The sequence below is a fragment of the Polistes fuscatus genome, unplaced genomic scaffold, assembly GCF_010416935.1.
Source record: "Polistes fuscatus isolate 324 unplaced genomic scaffold, CU_Pfus_HIC Scaffold7, whole genome shotgun sequence".
Taxonomy (NCBI): Eukaryota; Metazoa; Arthropoda; class Insecta; order Hymenoptera; family Vespidae; genus Polistes; species Polistes fuscatus.
Genome location: NW_025113151.1, coordinates 4,985,694 through 4,998,015, shown reverse-complemented (window position 1 = coordinate 4,998,015; position 12,322 = coordinate 4,985,694). Strand labels below are relative to the sequence as shown.

General features: G+C 31.9%; 1 protein-coding gene across 1 annotated transcript in view; it reads left to right on the top strand.

The window, feature by feature from the left end:
- Positions 1–12,322, top strand: part of LOC122523872 (neurotrimin-like) — a 232,764-nt gene that overhangs the window by 124,888 nt on the left and 95,554 nt on the right. Inside the window, exon 3 of the mRNA XM_043645812.1 lies at positions 3,158–3,365. Coding sequence (XP_043501747.1) covers positions 3,158–3,365 — 208 coding nt within the window. The remainder of the gene's footprint in view (positions 1–3,157; positions 3,366–12,322) is intronic.

Here is a 12,322-nt window from a genome sequence, read left to right as displayed (position 1 = left end):
TGCCTGCTGTTGCTATTGGTGTTACTACTGCTACTCTTGGTGCTAGTAATAGTGATGGTGATGGTGATAGTAGTGCTTGGTGCTTTTGAGACGCGTCAAGGATGGTTAAGTCGAAATCGAGATGAATGTCGAGCTTGTATAAAGCTCTAGCACAAGCCCTTATAATGGTTTACCGATTTTTAACGTCACCATCCTTGCAAAGATCGATGTTCCGACGATACGTCATGTTCAGATTTATTATTGAAGCATATACATGTTTATGCTTTTAAATAAATCTTCATTTTGGTTTTGAATATTTATTTACGCTTTATAATCATCGTTTATTAATACAACCGATAGTAACGAGAAGAGATAATGTGATATCGATGATTGATGAGTTATGGTCATTTACCATTTACATTGTTTCTTGATATTACCTGTTAATATTAATTGTTCAAATTATCTGTCGATACACGGTCTATTAAACAGTGCGCGCTAATATCAGGCTGTTAAAATTAATTGATTGGCAATATAGGATTGGGTCAAACATTTCCCAATAACTTTATAGCTTAATTATCTTTTTTTTTTCATAAATTGTGCTTTAGGAACAATATTAATCCTTAATAATAATAATTCTTGTTAACGATCTGACATCTACGGTGGAAACTATTTCGTATTCCTTCATTCCCCGTTTTCTAACTCCCCATCGTAATCTTTGTAGTTATTCGTAGTTCATCTCCCAATAAAAACTATATTTCGTTGGGAAAGTGTAACAATGTTGCACCCAACTAGAACGAGAAACATCGACTCGAGAGTTTTGCCGTCTCCTTTTATTTCTCCAGAGGCTTCAACAGAGAAAATGATCAAAATTCTACGCTTCTTCTCTCTTCTCTGTGTGTTCTTTTCCTTTTCCTTTTCTCTTATTCCCTTTTCCTCCTCCTTCTCCTCTTCCTCCTTCTTCTTCTCTTTTTTTTCTTTCCTTTTTTCTTCAACCACACATATACTCATACATACATGCATATATGTGTACATATACATGGATACATGGATACACACAGTTCGTCGTTTCTTTTTTCTATCTTTACTTTCCTCTTAAAGAAAAGCAGGCAAATATAAATATTTCATGAACTTTCAGACGAGTTTCTCTACAAACCCTAAACTCTCGAAGAGGCGAATTTTCGATTCTCAATGTGTAACACCTTCCTCACCCCTTCATCTCTTTTACCCCTTCGTACATATGTTCCTGCTCTCGAGACTGTTTGTCAAAAAGATTTTTTTTATTTTATTTCGTGAAACGTCCAGATTTATATCGATTCGTATTAATATCCAAATGTTGAGAAACACAATTATTTATTTATGTATTTAAAAAATAAAAAAATAAAATAATTCAATATCATATACTACGCCTATTTATATATATAAACATAGAAAATTATTATTAATTTATTTTTGATAATTAAAAATTTGTATCTTAAAAAAAATATAAAATATATATTGTTCACAAATATATATGTTCATATCAAATATATATGTTCATATAATTAGAATATAATATTAAACAAATTAATAATCTTATGTGTATTCTAATAATATAACGAAATATTGATGCAAACATTTGTTTATCTCTAAATCTGGGGGCTTTTTGGATCGCATGCTCGTGCCATTCGAAGAAGGTGGTTTCTTCCGAAACAAGCGTGTTTGTTCATCCACGTTTGTTGATCCCAAGCATCGCCATCCTGTTCGCCGATAAGAAACTTTACTCGTAAAATGGCTCGGATATTCTCGAGAAACGCTAGGCGTTACCAAAAGTGATCCATCCACCCTATCCATATCCATATTCTTGCGGAGTCTTCATAGATCATCTAGAAATCCGTCTATGAGTACTACATTTTTCAAAACTTTCAAAATCTTCCAAGTTTTATACTTCAAATTTGACAACGCGTTTGGGGTTGTATCAAACTACTGATTTTTGATCTTTTTATGGGTCATATAAATATAATTAAAATTGTAAAATACAATATGTTAAATAAAAGAAAATAAATTGTTATCTTAAAAGTTGATAAAATAATTTAAAATATAAAAAGAAATATTAAAAGACAGTTTGTACAATCTATAAAATACAAACTTTGAACGTGATGATTGTGTATATTTTTTTTATCGCACGAATATCTCACGTGGCATTGTTGCATTTTGTTTGTCACAAATTCCATGGACTCGCTTTACAAAATACAGAATCTATTGTTACAAAGAAAGCCCATTGTTAAATACACCAGTCCAAGTGAATAGAACGTGTTGCTTTTAAATGATCTCCGTGCTTTGAAGCGTTCTCGGAAGGGGAAAAAAAAGTGTGGATATCCGTTTTCGTTAGTCACGTAACATACAATATATGTATATTTGTTTTTCATCCTATACTCTTTCCCACACATTTTTCCTAAAATAGTTAGATATAATTGCGATTTTACTTAACTATTAAATTTCATTTCATTTTTGTACAAATCGTTTAACATAAGTTGGAACCACGGACAACATTTTCTTTGTAAATAAATATTTTTACGATCTTTCGCAAAAGCGAATATTCAAATAAAATTTCATCCTGACCGTTAATATATTTAAAAGCACGAAAGAAATAGAAAAGAAAAAAGAAAAAAAAGAGCTCCCAAAACAGTGAAGAACAAAACTACGGTAAAATTTTGATGGCAAATATTTCTTTAATATAAAACAACGCAATATGCGTTAGAATTTTTCCTCCAAGTATTCCTCAAGCATTTGTTTAAAAATATAATAAGACATTCTTAGGATCGTTTTCAAACGTTTACTTTCAAGTTAAATTTTCTTCTTGATCGTTAGCATGTTGAGAGAAGTAAAAAAGAAAAAAACAAGAAGAAAGGAAATAAGAATAAAAAGTATCGGAATAAGGAAACAATGGAAAAATTCCTTTGTAAATACGCATAAATATTCTTTCGATGACGTCGAGTTTTGTAATAGGGAAAGTTCGAAACAGCAGAAAGGAGGATGATGGTGGTCGGGGTAGGAACGGGGCTTGTGGGGTTGGGATCAGGATTGGGGTTGGGGTTGGGGTTCGGGGTTCGGGGTTGAGTAGTAGTAGTTAGGGGTAGAGAGTGAAAAGGAAAAGTAGTTTAATCGAGAACTCTGTCGTTCTCTGTCTCTCTCGTTTTAGGTGGCCTGGATGCTCTTCGACAAGAGCGCCATTCTGACGGTACAGAATCACGTTATTACCAGGAACCCTAGAATATCTGTGTCGCACGACGAGCACACAACCTGGTACCTACATATCAATAACGTGCACCAGGATGACAAGGGAAAGTACATGTGCCAGATTAATACGGCCGCGGCGAAGACGCAATATGGGTATCTACATGTCGTTGGTAAGTTCTATCATATTTTTATTAACCTATTTTATTTTTAAAGAACAAGTACTTCCTTCCTTGAATATGTCTTAAGATTCTCTTTTTTCGTTATATTTTCAAATTCTTAATATATTATCTCCTTAATTGAAATGTATAACAATTATTTCATTCAATTTAGTCATTTATTTACGAGCTTGAGTGTCTTGCGTTGGTATGCGAAATTCAATTTGTTTAGAAGTAAATATTTTAAAAATATTTCGCAATCAAATTCTAAAAAGTATGTTTAGATAATTCAGAAATGAAATTTAATTAATAACAGATTTAATTTCAAATTCATCATGAAACATATAAATCAATATATTTATCAGGGAAAATATCAATGTGAGAGAACGAAATATTTGAAATTCGGAACGTCAGATCGTAATGGACGAAAGGACAAAGGATGGACTGCTCAAAGGGCACAGACAATAATAATTTAATCAGAAGTGGATATTCCTGGACTTAGTGGGCAGGTGTTGATGTAAAAGGAGAATAGGAAGTTTGAAGGGGTTGCGAGAAGAGTGAAAGAGAAAGATATAGAAAAGGGGAGAGAAAGAGGGAGAGAAAGGAGGAGAGTGAGAGAGAGAGGAAGAGAGAGAAAGTGACTTCCGTTCTCTGCCATCCAAGAGAACATATTAATATCTCGAGTTTTGACGTCTGGATGGAAGAGTGGGAAGGAGGAAGGGAGGAATGGTGGGGGTGTGCTGACGAAGTCGGTAGAGTAATCAGTGGGCTAGATTAATTGTTTCCACGGGACTTTCGTACCCTCTCGTTGCACGAATACACTCAAGATTTCCGACCTTTATCTCTCTTTCTATATCTATATATAAATATATATATGGTATACAAACGTTTGTCTCTCTCAGTTTTTGGAATACCAACAATTGTACCGACGCATCATACTACCCCATTATTCATACGTCTTCCAGAGAAAAATAATATATTAAAAACAAAATAATAATTACTAATAATATATATATAATTTTAATTTTATTTAATTATACTTATTATTCTTTTTAACCATTCAACTTGTATATACATATATATATATTTTTTTCTCTCTCTATTATTTATTATTTTGAAATATCAACACAGTACAGATTAAATATAATACATTTAGATAAAAATAAGTTTTTCTAAATTATTAATTTATATTATAATTATCTTATATAGTCAAATATTTATTTATATCATAATTATTAAATTAAAAAAAAAAAGAAATACATTTATCATTTTAATAGAACAGTAATTTTGACAAATGTTTTGATACGTGTGTATAGTATATACATATATATATATATAAATAGGTAGAGAAAAATGTATCGGAACGGGACAACTTATCATCGAATCATCGATGCGAATCATCCAGTAGAATCGGTCGTAAACATCAGACACCCGTGACACGGTCCAACGATTTATTCGTATTTCCGTAACCGACGAAACGCGTTCCGCTTTTCCGTAACGCATCCACCCTTGTGCTTTTCTTCCCGTCTTTTTCTTATCATTGTGATTTCTTTCTAAGAAACTTTTCTCCTTGGTCTTCCCGATTTCTGAGATTCTACGAAGCGTGTAAGCTACAACCAACCACACACGCACAAACAAAACATTAGATTTTATTGGCCTATTTATTTTCTTTATATTTAGTATCCCGTTCTACGTTTAAACTCAGAATTTTACATTTGATTTTTTTTTCATTTCAATTAAATTCTCTCGTTTTTCCTTATTTAATTATTTTTTCTAATTTTTAAGTTTTATTTAATTATCTCGTAAGACGTTAATTTTAAACATGAAAAAAAAAAGAAAGAGAATTCTTCATTTCCCTATCTTCTTTTTGTTTCAAAAGAAAGGATATAGTTTTGGTTATATGTAAGATATTTTTTAATATGGTTTAAATAGGAGAATCAAAATGTACACTTTTAATAAGGATTAAGTAATGCAATATACTATTTCTTTCGTCACGATGTTGAGGCCTTTAACGAGCAAAATCTGCTTCATTCTTCTTCTTCTTGTTAGCAATGTTGAGTTACAGCTCTTCTCTGAAATTCTGTGGCCACAACCCCCCACCTTAGAATAAGAAACCTATTGTGTAGCCTTGGCAAGTAATATTTTTATTCTTTCAAATGGAACAAACAAGAATTCTTTCTTTTTATTTCCTAACAAAATAGTGCTCTGTTAAATAATTATAAAATCAATTGTTCAGAGAATTTACAACGGGGGGAATTAAATGTATCGTTCGTTGATCACGTGATTTAACATTTTTTTTATTACCATTATCAGTTAATAAGACAAATATTTCAATATTACATCGAACATTATTTCAAAGACTAATTGTTCTCGCATTATATTTACGAAATATTTCATTTATTATTATTTCTTTTACTTTTTATTACGGGAACTATAATCATCGATACTCAAACGTCACGTTTTGATATATTTGTTATGTTTACATTCACCAATACAAAAGAGTAAGGGAATGGAATAACAATATCCGATAATAATTAGCAGATTAATTTACGTATTCATTAACTTTTCGTACGGACATTTTCACTCATCGAATCGAATTAATGTCAATGATATGCGTAGAGTAGGTATTTGAACAATTAGCAAATATAAAATTTGTATTGAAAAATGTATCAATAGAGAAAGATATAATAACAATAATAATAATAATAATAATAATAATAATAATAATAATAATACCTTTTCATTGTTACAAAATGAAAGAGTCAATAACGATTATTTTATTCGGGCTTATAGAATTTGTGTACTGTTTTTTTTCCTATTTGTTGTTTTGTTTTTTTTAACAGAGAGGTATATATCGTAGTAAAGAAAGACAGAAGAGATGGTTGAACGAATAGGATGGAAGGGAAAGAATCCAAGGAGGCACTTTGATACTTACTTAACCAATACATACAGGAAGCTTTTCGAGCAACCACTGACGACCATCTGCGAATCCGAATTCGATTCACGTGCCCATTCTAGTTTCTCTCAAGTAGCCAATTACGAGAAAGAGAGAGAAAGAGAAAAAGAGAGAGAGAGAAGGAGAAAGCAAGAGAGAGTGAGAGAGACTCGAAAAGATTCTCCATAGGTATTACAAGAAGGCATAGTAACTGGTACTATACAGGAAGTGGATATCGATCGGTGAAAATAAAAAAGGGATTCTCGTTGGGCTTGTAATAAGTTGGCTTGGTATCCTTGAGAGAAAAGCAAGATTTTTGTGTTCTCGTTCTCACTCCACTCGTGAATATCGTTGAATGAAGGCAGAGACCGGGGGAGTCTCTTGTTGAAGTAACATTGGCTCTAACATTTTCCACGATATCAAAAACCACCACCATTCATACCATTTCTTCTCTTTCTTTCTCTTTCTCGCTGTCTGTTTCTATCTTTCTGTCTATTCCTCTTGCTCTCCATGTAGCTGGTTGGGTTCTCTGAGTTTTGGGACAACTCAACAGACAAGAGGGAAGCAACACACGTGGTATTGCTCGTGTTCCGCTTGAATAATGCATCGACGCTTCGCATATCTATGTGTGTATGTATATATGTATGTATTTGTGTATATGTATGTACATGCATATGTACGTGGGGTCGAGCGTGTGTAGTGACGTGTATCAACGACACCTCTCAAATACCAGTAGCCCTTTTCCTCCCAATAGGCTGACACCAACTGCAGAGGGATAGATGCCCTTTATATTTTGCTTCCAACAATCCGAGAACACTGCTCAATGTCACTACCGATCTAGAATTTCCATATGGATATCTCAATCCAATATATTTTCTCATATTCTGTCGATTTATTCGGCTCACTAATATTTTCTTTTCTTGATTTCTTTACTTTTTTTTAAATATTTTATTTATATCACGATATGAAACGATAATAAGTACAAAAATGTGATTAATTACTTTATCGAACGGACAATCCTTTGTATTATTTTTAATCGATTTATTTGTATCCGTAAATTCACGTGAATAAATTTCAAAGATTAATTGTTAATACTTCTCCAACGTATGTTTAATTACTCGAGTAGGGGATATGGACTAATTATTAAAGAGAATTGACTGAAAAATCGAAAACAAGTGATCGTAAACATGAACAATTGTATCTACGGTGTTATTTTAACCACCATCGCTATCATTTCTCTTTTCCCTGCCCTCCCCACCTCCTTTCTCTACCCCTCCAATACTTTTTTCCCTTGAACGTAACCCTCGTATCTCCTCGCCTGAATTAAGCGGAAAAGTGAGTCCACCGTGGTGGTGCTCGAGAAAGAAATTAAACTTTAGTTTACTTACTCGGCGAAGTATTTTAACCGCCGTTAGAAGGAGAGAACAACGTTCTTATTTACACGAGACCTGTAATATTCCACCGGTAAAAACACGACGGGAAAGAAAGAAGGAACGGAGGAAGAAGAAAATCGTCCGGACAAAAAGCTAGTCTCGAAAAAGAAAAGGAAAGGGGGTAAAAAACAGAAAATAAAAAAAATATAAAAGGAAGATAAAATAAGAGTGTTTGTTTTTCGCAAACCGAATAGAACAACGATCAAAAAGAGTTATTTTTCTCTCATTCTTTCTTTCTTTCTTTCTTTCCTTCATTCATTCCTTCTTTCTATAGATTTACAAATGCTACATAGTAATACTCGAGTTAATCAATTTAAACAGTTAATTTAAATTGATTTTATTTACCTATTGTAAACAAAACTTTTTTTACATTTACTTTTTATCTCAATCCTCTTTTATTCTTATTATTTATTAAAAACTATATAACGATAATTGCCACGTTGAAATAATGCATTTAAGTATATTTCGTTTCTATCTCTTTCTTTGTATTAATAAATACGTAAAAGTATTCTAATTAATTCATTATCACCGATAAATATAAATATTTACGATTGATTTTATTTACCGTTAAACGAACATAGCTTCTTTCTCTTATTATTTAATTCAAATAAAGAAAAATAATATTTATATATATATATATATATGTATTATTTTATTATATGGGATTATTATATAATATATATTATTATATGGGATTTTTTTTATTTATTTATTGTTTATTAAAGTAATAACGTTTAACAATAATTATTCATTGATTTAAGAATATAAAGAGATAGAACGGTAGGTATCTATAATCTAAATTCACAATTTATCGCCACGAGATATTAAGTATTACTCTTTACTCCGTAATCCGAAGACAACCGTCATAATTAGCGAAGGACACGCCGTACTCGATTCTTCGTCGCCTATCGTTGTCTTTCGTGTCCCTTCACCGTCCCCCATTGTCTTCCGTCTTTCTCGTTTTTTTTCACACCCAACACAATGAATAAACAATGAATTTTATTGGACTGCCCACACCGGCCCTTTCCGTCGCTTATATATGCCTAATATCCCCTCCATCGTCTCTCGTCATTTCCTGGCATTCCTTCTAGAAATTTCCCAGTGAGTTCTGATCATGAATAAAGACTCTTCCTGCACTTTAGAATCGGGAACGTTCGAGAGACTTCGATGGGGCCACACAAAGGCGACAAGTCCAGACGGTGTAACCTTACAGCCAAAACAAATACTCTAATCTAACGAAACGGTTTCTTTCTCTTTCGTCAACCGATACATTCTACACATTCTAAGCATATGACAAATAAAGAATAACATTTACTTGGTGATACTTATAAAGAAATCGTCTATTAATAATTCTACAAACCTCGACGCACACACCACCACGCAAACTTCTCGAATATTCCCCAACCTCACATATATATTAAAATAAAGTAAACATGGCATATTACTTTCCCCCCGTTAATTATTTATCAGTTTGTTGAATTTTTCTACAAATTCGATGTTTATATTTACAGTATTTATTTTCAAACTTAAAATCGAATAGAAATAAAAGAAAAATGTTGATTCTCACGAATGTACATAATCGTGCGAATGATACAAATGTCGACGGGATTTTCGAAGCATGCAAAATGGTACACACCCGGTCGAGTTTACGTATGAATATGCAGACAGAAAGAGAGAGAGAGAAAGAGGGTGACTCGTTCAACCACCCAGTTACCAACCCCCCTATCCCCCTTCTGTGGAGGTCGAGGCTACTAAACGAGCCGTCCCAAGTGGCCACCGTCATTTCATTGCGTATATTCACGGTTCGCTCGTCCGTAAAGAATCAAGCTGCTTGTGCTTTGCATCGAAATAAAAAGTGTATCATGACTCTAGTTCTTTCTCTCTCTCTCTCTCTCTCTCTCTCTCTCTCTCTCTCTACCTCTTTTTTTTTAATGTATACATAAACTTTCTTCCTTTCTCTATTCACGAAAGAGAGTAGTTTGACTTGTTTCGCGAGTCCCATAGTTATTGTTGTCTTTTGACCAATTTGATTTTTTCTTACCTTGTTAACAATTAATTAGAAAGTAAATGTTTTTCTTGTAATTTTTATACCTCCATTGTACCGTCGTAATAATTTCTTCTATTTTTTTCTTTTATTATATAAATTTTTCAATAGTTAAGAACAAGGTTTGATAGAAAATTATTTTTTGAGAAATATAATTTGCAGTGTTATTCTTAGTTTTGTTTTTTTTTTCTTATAAATGATTAGATATTTAATAAATTTGTGTTTCTATCCACGATATGTCGAGTAAATTTAGCTTGAAAATGTTTCTAATTGTCGTAGACAATAATAGAATAATATAGAAACGGCTGAATGTTAATAGAATTACTAGAATTGTCATCCTTTGTTTATTAACGTCAAAAGAGTTAAGAAGACTTCGTTTAATATTTGCTAAGCTTTTCCCCTTTTCATATTTCTCATCTTTCCTTTTTTCATTTGCATTCCATAAATTATGAACGATATCATTTTTTGTTGTCAACTAATTAGTAATAATAATAATAATAATAATAATAATAATAATAATAATAATAATTATAATAATAATAATAATAACAATAATAACAATAATACTTACAAATAATTACTACGATGACTGAGAAAATAAAGATAAAAAATTCGTATGTAAAATAATTTTATTATGTTCTAATATAAATCGTATGAAAGAGGAATGAGAAAAAAAGAAATAGCATAGTACGATTGGAAGTTTTGTCTTCGGTAGTAGCACTATGGAAGATTCGACGATTTCGATGCAAGTGCAGAATCGTCATGGAGCACCCTGTATGAGCACTCAAGCGTGCATACATGAAAGTAACGGGAAAACGACACTTGGGAATCACGATGACCGCCACACTGGAATATTACGCCGATAGCAAATGCAAATTGTCTTTTTCTCTCTCTTTCTCTCTCTTGCTTGTTTCCGTTCGATATCGAGATATCTGTTGTGATTCAATCATTAGAGAGAGAGAGAGAGAGAAAGAAAATAAGATCAAATTCTTTGCTATAATCGTCGATCTTTCGTTCATTTATTTTTTCTCTGTTATTAAGAATATGATTGATAATTTAATTAAAATTATACGTTTCCAGTGATAGAGTAATTAGAATAATTTTAGAAATATTATATTTTCAAGGTAATGATTTCATATAAATACTATTAATTTAGAAATGTGTGTGTGTTTATACGATGCACTAATTACATGTTTCCTATCTCTCATACTTGATAATGTAATTAAAAATATATGACCTAGTATACAGGGTGATAGAATAATTAAAAGTACTCACATCAATGAGTATTAATTTTTATAAAAGATTGTTTTCTAAAATTAATATTACATGATTTAAAAAAAATACATATATATACGATGTACTATTTAAATATTTTCTATCTATCATCCTTTTTAAAAATATTTAAGGTAGTATTTTTTTCTTCTTCTTCGTTATAGCAGCAATAAATCTTCTTTTCTAAAAGCAATTAATGTATAGGATTGTTGTGAATGTATAATATATAAAATAATAATTAAATATAATTAATATATTATATATAAAAATAAAATTTTAATTTTTATTATTATACAGTATGTATTGTAAATCAAGTCCAATACTTTACATTGAAATTGAATAGACGTTATCGTTGAATTAATTTAATTAAAACGATGGATGATGAATGAATGAATTTTTATTGAAATAAAAAAAGAAAAAATGAAATATTTAAATACGTATTGTAATTGTAAATGGAAAATGGTACGTGATATAAAGTTAAACGAATTTCGTTTATTCATTGTCCGAGTCGACGACAATAGCGGTCAACGTTGGTGGCGTAACGTTAATACGCTTAACGACGTAGGAGGAAGAAGAGTGGCACTCCAAAGGACGACAAGGCAAGAGGTGGAATAAAAAACGGGTAGCTTGGTAGCGTGTGTCGAGGCATTTTGTGGTAAACACGTTCTCCAAGTGAGAAAGAGAGAACGTGGTAGATGGAGATGGACAGAGGTTTTTACTTTCTACCAAGCCTTGTCTCTCTATCCTTTTTTTATCTTCTTTGTTAGCTTCACGCTCGGTCAGAGAGAAGAGTTTTTAATGACGTATCTTACACTGTGCCAACCGCTTGGCCCTTGTCTCTCTCTCTCTCTCTCTTTCTCTCTTTCTTCTTTTCAACTTTTTTGTTTTTTTATTCTCCTTTTGACGCAGGCTGATAGGTCGGAAGAGACTAACGACCCGCGTTCTTTTACAAAAGCCAGAACGTTGCTTGAAACCTGTACGTGTATGTACATTTATATGTCTATATGTGTGTGTATATGCATCTATGTGTGTTACCGTTACTATGAAAGTGAAGAGAGGAAATGAGAATTGCAGTAGGATTTCCGTAAAGTCGTGAAACAATAACGTAACAGGCGGTGCTCGAGACAGTTAATGGATGGAAAGAGCTCTTGTACGCATATACACACATACACGTGTTCGTATGCTGTAAAACGTATCGTCATATAAATTAATTTTATTTTTTTGTATATATCATATATTATTATCATTAGATATTACTAAATTCGAATTTATTCGTGTAAATATCAAA